General features: G+C 36.8%; 1 protein-coding gene across 2 annotated transcripts; it reads right to left on the minus strand.

Annotated features, from left to right (window-relative positions):
- Positions 1-1,776: 1,776 nt before the first annotated feature.
- LOC105036634 (WAT1-related protein At5g64700) lies at positions 1,777-13,636 on the minus strand. Of its 2 annotated transcripts, none has more exons than XM_073243919.1 (7): positions 13,261-13,633; positions 13,085-13,147; positions 12,889-13,005; positions 2,914-3,166; positions 2,638-2,796; positions 2,192-2,343; positions 1,777-2,091 (listed from the first exon to the last, which is right to left on the minus strand). In XM_073243919.1, the coding sequence occupies exons 1-7, from the start codon at positions 13,431-13,433 to the stop codon at positions 1,944-1,946; spliced, it is 1,065 nt and encodes a 354-aa protein (XP_073100020.1). In that variant the 5' UTR covers positions 13,434-13,633; the 3' UTR covers positions 1,777-1,943. The 2 variants fall into 2 exon arrangements, 1 of the variants encoding a protein (XP_073100020.1); XR_012134524.1 differs by having other exon boundaries at positions 1,954-2,091; positions 2,621-2,796; positions 13,261-13,636.
- Between the last annotated feature and the right edge of the window lie 333 nt (positions 13,637-13,969).

Genomic DNA, 13,969 nt, shown 5'->3' on the forward strand with positions numbered 1-13,969 from the left:
AAAATCATGTAAAAAATTGAGATGGTAAAAAACTTCCTTTAGAGGAAAATTCAAAAGTTTCTCTCCAACCAAATGTTTCACTAAATTTCTATGACAAGCTATTCCCATGCACTTCTTAAGCCATCTTTAATTTTTTCTGATCTTCGTGATGTCCAAAGATTGGGAATACCGGTCAAGCAACCTTAAAAATTGAATTATAATTTTAAAGAAAAGCATAGCACCACAAAAGGAACAACAAGCTTCTCTCCTCCATACATTTCTAGCCAATGTCTCATTAGTTGCAATATATTCTTCAATTCCAAACACTAAAAGATTTTGACCTTTTTTTTGTTTTTTAAGTGCCCCTACCTTTCATAGAAGAGCAAAAAGGAAAAAAAAAATATAAGCTTTCTATTCGCTGACTCTGTGATATAACTGTGGGACCTTAGTATTAATTATATACAACAAACAAAATTTTTTATGCACCATGGATGGCATAAAAAATTTAACGTAGAGTGCACATCTCGTTCTATTGATCCATATAGTCATCACTTTCCAACGTACATTTAATATCTGTAAGTCAACTTTTTTATTTAAAAATTTTATATGACAAAATATTTTTATCTTTTGAAAAAAAAATTATGACATTCTGTATCCATAATAATGTGATGTCATAATTTTTTTTTAAAAAAAAATATTTTCATCATTTAAAATTTTTAAATAAAAAAATTGATTTGTAAATATTAAATACGTGTTAGAAAGTGATTGGATAAAAATACCTCTCTCATATTATGATATATTAGACCATATTATGACATCCCAGGCTATATTACATCCCAAGATATTATAATTTTTTTTAAAAAATAAAAATAATTTTATTATATAAAATTTTTAAATAAAAAATTAATTTATAATAATTAAATATATATTAAAAAATAATAATTATATAAATTAATTTAACGAGATAGTATGCTTCATATTGAATTTTCTACGCCACCCGTTGCTCTCTGTACAATAATGGCTAGGTAAAAGCCAAAGGCCTTAAATTCCATGACGCTGCAACGTGACGTTGCTGGTATATTCAAAAGCCTTTGGTTATCATGATTGATTTTGTGGATGACAAAGAGTGGTGTGGTTACTTCAGTCAAGGTCAGAAACGGTTATCAGTAATCAGCATTCATAACAAGAACCCAAATGAAGTAATGTCAACAATTGATTGCTTTCATTAATAATGCAAGTCCCTAAATATCTGCTTCCACTGGCTGCAAGAAGGAAAAGAATTAGAACCATACGTAGCAAAATATGATTTGCAAAAGAAAAAGGTGAATGAATGAACAAATAAAAAATATTTTTTGAGAAAATTGCAGCCACAACAACCCTAAACTCTATATTGGAGAAAATAGATCAGAATCAGAACCATCAAAAAAGTTGATCTTCAATCGTAATGTATCCACATGAACCCAAGATAGACATGGTGAGAAGTGGACCCAGTTATAGAATGGAGAATTAGATATTAGGTATTCACAATTAGGATGCAGTCGCACATACATCTATATTTTAAGAAGCCTGACCTTGGAAAGGCATTATTATACCATTATAAATACACTACTCATTGGTGGAAGTATCTTACTTCCTTCATTTTTTTCAAAAAAAAAAAAAAAATCAAAAATGGATATCTATGATTCATTTTTGGCTTGTTCAATCATACTCATTATTTAGATAAAAAAATAATAATGATAGTATAGCAAGTTTGATATTGCTATCAGGCTTTATTTTTTTTTTTGGTAAAAATCAGGCTAAAAAATATTGAGACCATTTTTTAATGTATATCATAAAAATAAAACCACAAGACTCTCTTCAAACTTATGAAGATAAGAAGAGCTTACATTATATAAAATTACTAATAATATAATAGATCGAAGGTATATGGATTTAGGGTTCTTGGTATTATACAGAAAAAATGTTCAAACTGGGTGACATGGTGATGTGGCTCCTCTCTCCTCCACGCTATTCTTTGCGTCTTCGTTCATCGACTCACATATCATATCCTCCTTGCCTTTTCCCCACAGAACAGTATACAGGCCTCCGACCATCAAAACTCCACCTAGGAGACTGCAACCAAAGTACCAGTCATCATAATGCAAGGCTATACATGCATACATACATGAGTTAATCAAATCTTAAACATAAAAACCTAATTAGACAAATTCACCTTCCCAAATAGATCAGCTCGCCTAAGAAAAATGATGAACAAATTATGGTGAAAATAAGGGCCAATGGGGTGGACATGGCTAGGAAAACAGGGCCCTTCTTGTTGATGCACCAAGTTTGCAAGTAGAAGGAAACACCACTAACAACAAATCCCTGCCATGCAATGTTAATATTAGTAAGAAAGGATGGTTATATTTATCAGTTTGGAAGGAAAAGGAAAAATCCTCTAATCTAGTGTGACTAGTGAATTTAACTAGATATATATTATATCAAGATAATGGTTCGATATCATAAATACTGTATTTGCATAGACAATTAAACAAAACATACATGCATAGCCAATGAACCAGAACACGTACATTCACATATATTATTTGAAATGGTTTAAACCACTCTAGTTACAATTCTACATTAGCGGGGAAAAAAATACTTGATATATATACTGACAGAATATAAGATAGCAAGCAGCCCGATATCTAAGCCTATCTTCCATCTCGATATGTCTCTCTCAAATATCATGGCAACAAAGAAAGACTGAACTGTGCTGAAAAGGCATTGGAGTGTCGTAAGAAGAAGCTTTGAAGGGTACTCATTTAATAAAATTCCCTGTCCAAAAGGAGGAGATTAGAAATATTGATTTTTAAGTATGAGAGTATTAAGGGAAATTTTATTATGATTTATGATTAACCCTCTCCAAGTAAAAAAAAAATTGTTACAATGTACCTGGACAACAAGCGCAAAAGACCAAGTTGTGGTAGCAGTGACCATGATGAAGGATCCTTTCATCCAGTTCTGCTTTGAATGGGCAGGTCCATGGCTGGTGGAGCTTGTTTTGTGGCCCAAGGGGTGATAATGGATCAAGGGATTTAGATGGGGGCCTGTGTAGAAGGCGATGGTCATGATTCCAGCCAAGCAAAGTGCTAAACCCAAGGCCTTGGCCACTCCTGAGAGGCTTTTCAGGTTGATAGTTTCCATCCTGTTATATGTTGTTGGATAGTCATGATCAGGAAAAAAAAGCAATATTTCTTTCTCTTTCACACTTACTTGTTTTCTTTTCTTTTCCAATTCAAAAACATGTATTGCTAGATTAAACCAGCAAATCAAATCTTTGTATAGCATGTTTAGTTGTTCATGTAGATACATGCATGCTGTAAGAAAGCTGCTTCTCTCTCTCAATCTCTCTAGAGTGGAAAAATATAGAAGGAAGATTCGGATGCTTCTTTAAATAGTCAATCATGCATGCATATGCATATAATTAAATACATCCACCCATAAAGATATAAATTTTGCCATTTATATGCACATCTAAATATGTGATGTTCGAGATAAAAGACCTATGATGAATGATATGAATTTGAATAGCTGCAAGTGGATTATAAGACAGAATATAGTTATGCCTTCCATGGCGTGGGCAAAGCAGTGCTATCATAGGTCTGCCATTTTGTAGTGCTAAGAGACCAACACAATGAGAGTGGGTGGGGACACAGCTGGTGCAGATATCCAAGAGATGAGGAAAAATAAATAAATAGAAATGGGAGAGGGTTATATTCCAGTCTATGGCTTCGCTTGGAGCAAATCCCATTTGAGATTTCAATAACTGGGGTCATTTGTTCTCGCTGAAAGTTTCGGCTGACCATCAAAGCATGTGGAAGAGACTACAATCCTTGGCGTGGACAAGTAATATCTGAATAGAAATGTAATGTTTCTTTGAAATTAATACCTGAAATAGTCTTGATTCTTATTATTGTTATGTAGGGGCCCATTCTTTGTAACTTGTTTTTTAGCTGACTAACATCAATAATAATCAAAGGATAACATCAAGCTATATACCTTGGATTCCCATCAAAAGGAGAAAAAAAAATCCATTTGAAACGAAGCTCAGGACATTTGCGTGATGCTCTCGAGAGATCATAGTCATATGATAGAATCATCTTGGCTCGCAATATCAGGATGGTGAGTGATAAAAATTTATATTCATAAAAAGCTAGAAATAGATAACTACGGTCTCTTCATAAAATGATAAATATGATCTTGTTATATGGATACAAATGACTGGTCCACAAGGCAATTATACACCGAACTATCAGGAAGTTTAATCATAATAATGGGTATCTTTGGCCTAGGCCTAGCTCACATGTATTGTCTTATGTGATCATGGATAAGAACATATGATCATTATCGCCTAGCCTAGTTGTTAACTGCACCATTGGAAACTCTCGTATTAGTTCATGATAGTATGTAATGGGCGCTCGAACTAGAAATCATATCCCTCATTGCTACATATTGTGCTTGTGCAACTCTTTTTTATCTTTTCTCAGTGTTGGCGTTTTTAGTTCATAGGCTTAAAGCCATATACATACATATGTATGTACGTTTGTATATGCATAGTACATCCTTTTGAGATGAGAGGGTATCTACTCCTTCCAAATTCAAGATCAATGGTTGAAAAATCAAAAATTCTCATGATCCACACAACTAAAAATACCTAGAAATTAAAATTGGTGTATTTTGGTGGTCTCTGATTTATACATTATGTAGATTAAAAAGAAAAAAAGAATGGTTTTCATTGTGCTATTGTGTTAAAGAACATGGTAAAGTATGTATATTGAGAATAAACATGATATATATGTGCACATGCACATACACGCGCGCGCGTACATTGATTGTATATTTTTGCACCCATTAATTTGATGTATAGATTAGAGATCAAAAAACATATATATATATACACACACACACACACACACACACACACACACACACACACACACACTGTTAGATATAATATACTATACTTACACTCTCTAGCCCATGCATCAAGTAGATAGTTTAAATAATGTGAAACAATATATGTTTCTAATTTCTTGATATATAGGTTATGAGCTTTTAAATCAAATGATTCTAAATATGTAAGCAGTTTAAAGGTGATAAATAAAATCTAATGGCTCAAATCATCAACATAGATTCTTTATTGTCCTATCTAAATCTGAGCGGATTTTAGTAGAGACCCATTTGATTGTAGCTAGATCTCTCTTTTTGTATATATAGATTTCGGTAGAGATCTAGCCGAGTTTAGCTAAGTCTCTTATATATAATTATTAATTATGATAAATCTTATACAAGCCAAATTATGCCTTCATTAAGGTATATATGAAGGGGCTTAAGGATGATGGGGCTAGTCTCATTGCCTACAAGTCTTTGTTTGATTAAAAATAGAAGTGCATACAAATTGATTCACCAACCCCTCCCCCCCAACAAAAAAAAAGAAAAAAAAGGAAAAAAAAAAAAAAGAAAGAAGGATAACTCTGCTGTTGATAATTAACCCTATTATTATTTTGCCAAGCGAACAAAAACAACATCAATGCACTCAAATTCATCCTGTATGCTTATGAACTTCTAACGGACTTGAAGATCAACTTCTGCAAGTCTCTGCTTATTGGATTGGGAATCAGTGAAGATCAAACCTCTTCTCTTTCTAACATTTTAAGTTATCAAGTGGCAAAGTTATCCATACAGTACCTGAGTATACCGCTTCATCACTTGGTACTCTATTAGGGAGATTGGCCTTTTCTTTTGGAAAAGATTTCAAAGGAAATGGGTGGATGGAAGAGGAGGTGTTTACCAACAGCTTGATGTCTTATGTTAATCAAAAGTTTTCTCAAAGCTATTCCAATCTATTGAATGTCCGTTCTACAGCTTCCAGTTTCAATAGTGAAGAAAATCAACATAACATGTCAAGATTTCTTATGGGATGATCAGCGGCTGGGTAGCAAAATTAAGCATCTCGCCAATTGGCACATGATATGTAGGCCAAGGAGGTATGGGGGACTTGGTATCACAAATCCTACCAACTTAAACCAAATCCTTTTATTGAAATAGTGGTGGAAATTTTATCATGAACAACAAAAATCTTGATATATATTGATTAGAGTCATCTACTTGCAAAGAAGCTTCCATCCAATCGAAATTGTTATTTGAGGAACATCGCTTCTCCTTTCTGGAAAGGCGTTCTTAAGACATTCAATCTCTTCAAACAATAGTTTTACTTAACCATGGGGAATGGACAGCAAGCATTATTTTGGCAAGATCTTTGGATTGGTGAAAAAATGTCCAGCTCATCCTTCCCACTTTTATTTCTACTTACTAGAAACAAATCATGTAGTGTGGCAAAATTTCTTGCTCAACATGATTGACTGTCAAGTTTCAGAACTCCATTAAGTCATCGGGCAGTATTGGAATTTCAAGAATTATCATCAATTCTTAGAACAGTCAGTCTAACAGATGGTTTGGATACATTTTCTTGGAAGTGGGGACCAAGAGATACCTTTTCTGTAGCTCGATGTTACCAATTTCTCATGCATGGGGGAATAATATCCCACTTTAGCAGTATCATTTGGAAACTGCCTATACCAGCGAAAGTTAAATTATTTGCATAGCTATGTTATAACCATAAGATTCTTACAACCAAGAACTTGCAAAAGAAAAGAATACAAGGTCCTGTTAGCTGCCCACTCTGCTTGGACGACATGGAATCAACAAATCACTTGATGACACAATGCACATACACTAAGGAATGCCGGCGTCTTATACTGCATAGTCTGAAAATTTCAGATCTACCAACATCTTATTGTGACCTTTGGGTAAATGAAGAGAAGGTAAAAGAGTGAGGATGCTGTCATGTTAATGTGGCTTGAATTTTGGATATCTTTTATGGGCTCGAATTATGACCCAATCTGAAAAACCCGCGTTGCAACCTGAATGAAATATTTTGGGAGGTCTGTGGTGGTAGCGGAGGGCATGGGCCGATATCAGTATAAATATTGTATTTTCTGCCAATCTCGGCAGTTTTGTGAGAGGTTTGGGAAATCAAAGTGCGGCTAGGGTTTGGAGAGTTCTTGAGTGATTGTATCTCTCTTTTCATCATAGTGGATTTTTTCTCTCGTGTCTTGCCCGTGGACGTAGGCTTTTCAGCCGAACCACGTAAATTCTGTGTTTGTTTTTCCTTCTCTTCTCTATTTTGTGTGATTGTACGAATCTGTGTGTGCCCTATATTTGTGCTTGCTATAACAAATTGGTATCAGAGCGTTGTATGCGTGCAGTTTAGGGTTCACAGATGGCATCGTCTTCAACGAAGTATGAGGTGGAGAAGTTTAACGGAGGATCGAGTTTCAGTCTGTGGAAGATTAAAATAAAATCTTCCTTGATTCTGCAAGGTTTATGGAAGGCAGTTGAGAATAACTTTTCAGAGGGTATGAAGGAGGCGGACAAGGCCGATCTGAAGGAGAGAGCCTTGAGTGCGATTTTCATGAGCGTCACTGATAATGTTCTGCGAGAGATTGCTAGTGAAAAATCGGCATCTGAAGCGTGGAAGAAATTGGAGGAGCTATATTCTGCCAAATCGCTGACAAATCGTCTCTATCTGAAGAAAAGACTGTACAATTTTAGAATGAATGAAGGTACGCCCATTAAAGAACATCTGGATGAATTTAATTCAATCATTATGGACCTGAAGAATATAGATATTGATATTGATAGTGAGGATCAGGCTTTGATTGTGTTATGTTCGTTGCCACCCTCATATGAGACTTTTGTTGATACTCTGTTGTATGGAAAAGACAGTATTTCACTAGATGATGTTAGTAATTCACTAAAATCGAAGGAGTTGAAAAAGAATTTTTCAGACAATAGAGACAGATCTGAGGGAGAGGGTTTGTTGAGCAGGGGAAGAACACAGTCAAGGGAAGGTTTTTCAACCAAAAAGAAATCTAAGGCTAGATCAAAGTCTAGAATGAAAAAGGCTAACTGTTTTGAGTGCGGGGAGCGGGAACACTACAGGAGAGATTGTCCCAAGTTGAAAAATAAAAGGGGAAAGCAATCAGAGAGTTCTGCGAATGTTGTTGACATGTTCAATAATTCTGATGACAGTGATAGTGCTAGAGAAATTCTATCTGTGAGTTCAGATCATGGACAGAGTTCCTGGGTCCTTGATAGTGGTGCTACTTATCATATGTGTCCACACAGAAATTGGTTTGTCACATATAAACAAATGAGTGGGAAAGTATTTCTGGAGAATGATCGTGCATTACCTGTGGAGGGTGTAGGTAACATCAGATTAAGGATGTTTGATGGGATTGTCAGAACTATGAAGTGTTGGCATGTTCCAGGATTGAAGAAGAACCTAATTTCTCTTGGGACACTAGACTCTCATGGATACAAATACCATGCAGAGAATGGAATTCTCAAAGTATGCAAGGGCTCTATGGTACTCATGAAAGGCAGTTTGGTTTCAGGATTGTATGTTCTTCAGGGAAGTATAGTTTCAGGGGAAGCTGCAGTAGTATCTAGGAGCAGTAATCAGAATCAGACTCAGCTGTGGCATTTGCGTCTTAGTCATATGAGTGAGAGAGGGTTATCTGTATTGAGCAAGCGAGATTTATTGGACAGACAGAAGACAGAATCTATGGATTTTTGTGAACACTGTGTGTTTGGCAAACAGACCAGGATGAAGTTCAACAAAAAGACAGTGCACAGGACCAGAGGTACAGTGGATTACATCCATTCAGATCTATGGGGTCCTAACAGAATTCCTTTCAAGAATGGTGCCAGGTATTTCATGACTTTGATTGATGATTACTCTCGGATGGTTTGGGTGTATTTTCTGAAAACAAAAGATGAGGCATTTCCAACTTTTGTTAAGTGAAAGACGATGATCGAGAAGCAGACAGAAAAGAAGGTCAAGCGTCTTAGAACTGATAATGGATTGAAATTTTGTAATCGTGAGTTCGATGCTTTCTGCAGTGACGAAGGTATAGTGAGACACCGCACTTGTACTGGGACACCATAACAGAATGGTATTGCAGAACACATGAACAGAATGCTTTGTGACAAAGCACGAAGCATGCTCTCATATTCAGGTTTGGGAAAGGATTTCTGGGCTGAAGCAATTAATACAGCCTGTTTCTTGGTAAATCGATCTCCATCTACAGCTATTGAGTGTAAAACTCCTTTTGAGATCTGGTCCGGGTCACCTGCTGATTACTCTCAGTTGAGAGTATTTGGTTGTCCTGCTTATGCTCATGTGAGGGATGGTAAGCTTGAGCCGAGGGCAAAGAAATGCATATTTCTAGGGTATGCATCTGGAGTGAAAGGCTATAGGTTGTGGTGCAATGATATAAAGTCTCCAGGGTTAATAATCAGCAGGGATGTGACATTTAATGAGTCTGCTTTACTGGATGGTCAGAGGGAGAAGTCAATATCAGAATCAGATCACGGTGTCAGAGAACAGGTGAAGCTTGAGGTTGATACTTCAGCAGTTCAGTTCAGTGATCCAGATGATGAGGTGCAGGATCCTGATCAAGAAGAGGATGCACCTGAACAACAGCAACAAGAGCTATATAGCATTGCAACTGGTAGGGAGAGAAGACAGATCAGACCTCCGCAGAGATATGCATATGCAGATCTAGTTGCGTATGCTTTATCAGTTGCTGAGATAGTTGATATGCATGAACCAAGTAATTATAGGGAAGCTATTTCTTGTTCAGATGCAGATCAATGGGTCGGTGCTATGGGTAAAGAAATTGAATCACTTCATAAGAATCAAATTTGGGAGCTTGTGACATTGCCTAAGGGACAGAAAGTAGTAGGCTGCAAGTGGGTTTTCAAGAAAAAGGAAGGCACTCCAGGGATAGAAGCACCTCGTTACAAGGCACGGTTGGTAGCTAAAGGCTTTACTCAGAGGGAAGGGATTGACTTCAATGAAGTGTTCTCTCCAGTTGTGAAGCACAGTCCCATCAGAGCTTTTCTTGCTATGGTTGCTCTTCATGATCTAGAGCTCGAGCAATTAGATGTGAAGATAGCATTTTTGCATGGTGAGTTGGAGGAGCAAATTTATATGAGTCAGCCTGAAGGATTTGTCATTCTAGGTATGGAAAATCATGTTTGCTTGCTTAAGAAATCTTTATATGGTTTGAAACAGTCTCCTAGACAGTGGTACAAAAGATTTGATACATTCATGATTTGTAATGGCTTTATCCATAGCTCATATGATAGTTGTGTGTATCACAAAAAGCTTTCAGATGATTCCTTTATCTATTTGCTGTTGTATGTAGATGACATGCTTATTGCTGCTAAAAGCATGTCACAAGTTAATATACTGAAAAAGCAGTTGAGTGATGAGTTTGAGATGAAGGATTTGGGTGCTGCAAAGAAGATTTTGGGAATGGAGATTATCCGGGACAGAAGTGTTGGAAAGCTTTTCTTGTCTCAGCAGACTTATGTTGAGAAAGTGCTTCAGCGTTTCAACATGAATAATTCTAAGCCTGTAACTGTTCCGTTTGCTGCCCATTTCAAGTTATCTACAGATATGTCACCTAAAACAAATGAAGAGATGGAACACATGTCCAGTGTTTCTTATTCTAGTGCTGTGGGTAGTATCATGTATGCTATGGTTTGCACTCGACCTGACATTTCACATGCAGTCAGTGTTGTGAGTAGATACATGGCGTGTCCTGGGAGAGAGCACTGGCAAGCAGTGAAATGGATTTTAAGATATTTAAAGGATACTACAGATGTTGGTCTGATATTCGATAGGGCCAAGATGAGTGATTCAGTTGTTGGCTATGTGGATTTAGACTTTGCAGGGGACTTAGACAAGAGGAGATCTCTGACAGGTTATTTGTTTACTCTTTCTGGTAGTGTTATCAGTTGGAAGGCAACATTGCAAACTACAGTTGCATTGTCTACTACAGAAGCTGAATATATGGCTCTAACAGAAGCAGTAAAAGAAGCTATATGGTTACAGGGTTTGGTGAGTGATCTTGGATTGATGCAGAACAAGTCAACAGTGTTTTGTGACAGTCAGAGTGCCATTCATCTTACAAAGAATCAGATGTACCATGAGCGAACGAAACACATTGATGTTAGATATCACTTCATTCGGGACATTGTATCACAAGGTACTATAGTTGTGCAGAAAGTTTCTACACATGATAATCCGGCAGATATGATGACCAAGACAGTTCCAGTTAGCAAATTTAGGCATTGTCTAGACTTGGTTGGTGTTTGTAGTGCTCAGTAGTGCCCTTGCGAGGGCATTTGGCAAAACAGAGTATTGAGATAATTTTGTTGATGATAGTGAAAATTTAAGCCAAAGGAAAGAATTGTTAATGTGGCTTGAATTTTGGATATCTTTTATGGGCTCGAATTATGATCCAATCTGAAAAGCCCGTGTTGCAACCTGAATGAAATATTTTGGGAGGTCTGTGGTGGTAGCGGAGGGCATGAGAAATCAAAGTGCGGCTAGGGTTTGAAGAGTTCTTGAGTGATTGTATCTCTCTTTTCATCATAGTGGAATTTTTCTCTCGTGTCTTGTCCGTGGACGTAGGCTTTTCAGCCGAACCACGTAAATCCTGTGTTTGTTTTTCCTTCTCTTTTCTATTTTATGTGATTGTACGAATCTGTGTGTGTCCTATATTTGTGCTTGCTATAACATGTCACCAGTAATTGAAAGTTTAGTTGCTACATGTAGCTGGTGCATTTGGAAAGAAAGGAACCAGCCTGTTTTTCAGTTTGAAGCTCAATCGGCCAAATAAATAGTGAAGCAGACAGCATTTGTATTCACCAGCTGGACATCCAACAGTTGTAATGATAATTTGACTCTAGTTGCTTCAACACTAGAGAAACTTACAAAGATGAGATGCTGAAAGATGGGAGCTCATATGGGAAGCACGGGAAAGAATTACATCCTTTTAACACCTCATTAGGTTGGGTTGGTGGGGTGGCAAATATTGATGTGACAAGAGCATGCAGAGAGTGATGGGCTTCAATTGGGTGGAAAATTATTCACAAACCCTTATGCTTGACAACAAGGAAATGGGAGAATATTTTGGTGGAGGATCTCATTGATAGTACGTAGATATTTCAACTAAGGACTCTACTTAGACTACTTCTAAAATTTCACGTTTTATGTGTGCTTGTCTTGCCTCATCATGCTTAATTTCTGGCACACAGACATTTTTATACATAAGCTTGCTTTTACTTAATGAATACCAAGCATGAGGGGAGTATCTTACTCCCTTCATTACTCTCAAAAAAAAAAAAAAAAATAATCAACCCTGTAGCATACCTGACTAAAAGAAGTTGATCCTAGCCAACAAATATTCTTTCTGCAGTGTCCTCTAACCTTTTATACTATTGGAATTGTGCCTTCAAGGTTTTAATCATGACATACACGTTCTTAAAGAACAGCACTATACGACCATCTCTGCTGAGAGATCGTCACGAACGAGAAGACAATTCCCAATTTCTAGAGACTCTGACCGATTACCAGTACTAAGCATAGTTACTACTTCTGATTGGGTTTAATTCAGAGCGCACACAGAAAAGAAACCAGCCATGGCCACATGGGCATCCGCCGTGTTGTCCCCCAGATATGGTTAATACTAGATGAAGGAAAGGTTAATCATTTTGTCCACTTTTAATGGTGCTTGTGAGCAACAACTCTTTTTCTTGTGTTTGATAATTGTAGTCATTAATTTTACTTTATTTTGCTTTGGAGAAACAAGAAGATGTCTTAATTCATTTTTCTTTAACTAAATATCGTGTCTTTGAAGATGCTTAATTATTAAAGTACTATGATTATATATTTTTCCTTCTTGCTGTAACTATATATGATCAATAGTGAACAAGATAGAGGCCTACCGGAGTAGTAGGGCTAAGAAGAAGGTGATCACTGGAATTGTGTTTGATGTTGCAGAGCCCACCGTTGCCGAGGTGTATATAAGTCCAATGTTATACATGATCATACTCAATGTAATCCTAAAAGTCCAAGGGGTCAGTATTATTATACTGAAAAATCTAGACAAAGTAACAGTAACTTGTACGTGACCCAACATACCCCACCATTGCATGCATGAACACCTTGAGCAATAGCAGAAATGATAGTGGTGGAGCACTTCTCCTGAATATTGTTGAGCAAAGACATCAACACAAAACCAGAGATGGTGCATATCTTCCAGAGGTAGATCATAGCAAGAAGCAAAAGAAAACAAGTTTGTTGAGATTGATCTTTACCTTTCAAAAATAATAGCAAGTGGCATTAGCAATATGGAGGCAGCTGCTTGCCGGTAGACGATGAACACATATGAGCTCAAACCATCATCAAATGCTGCCTTAGAGATCACATAAAACCCGGTATACATCAATTGTATGAAGATCAGAATCATATAAGGCTTCTTTCCATCCATAGCACTCAAATAGCTAGCCTCAATATATAGCACTGCTAATTAAGGAAGTAGAGTGAGTTGCATTTGAGATAGATATGGGCAACCTTAGCTAAATGAGTAGTATAAAGACAAGCTATCATGAGGGTACTAAAGAATGGGCAGCCTTATATAAGAAGGTATGAGGCCAACTAAAGAAGGTGGTGTTTGCTCTACAAAGGTGTCCGATGGAAATACCTATGGAGTAGTATTTAACTGTGGTTTGCTTTTGTGGACACAATAAGGTTCTTAGCCGCATTGCATGCCTATAGATGCTTTCATGAGTAGAAGGGTTGTCTACGGCCACTTCAGATATTTTAATTAGTCGTAATCATCATGATCTTGGAAAAAAGCGGGGAGAATATTTCTCATTTCCCAAGCCTATATTAATGTATGCCCCATATCTTTAGGGCTTCATCAATCAAGCATCATATTGAAATGATAGGACCACACCAAGGTCACTATATTGGTCTCCTTTCTTCAATGCCAGGGTGCACGTGACACTTTGCACCTGGAAAAAT

The sequence above is a fragment of the Elaeis guineensis genome, chromosome 9 (assembly GCF_000442705.2).
Source record: "Elaeis guineensis isolate ETL-2024a chromosome 9, EG11, whole genome shotgun sequence".
In the NCBI taxonomy this organism is placed as follows: Eukaryota; Viridiplantae; Streptophyta; class Magnoliopsida; order Arecales; family Arecaceae; genus Elaeis; species Elaeis guineensis.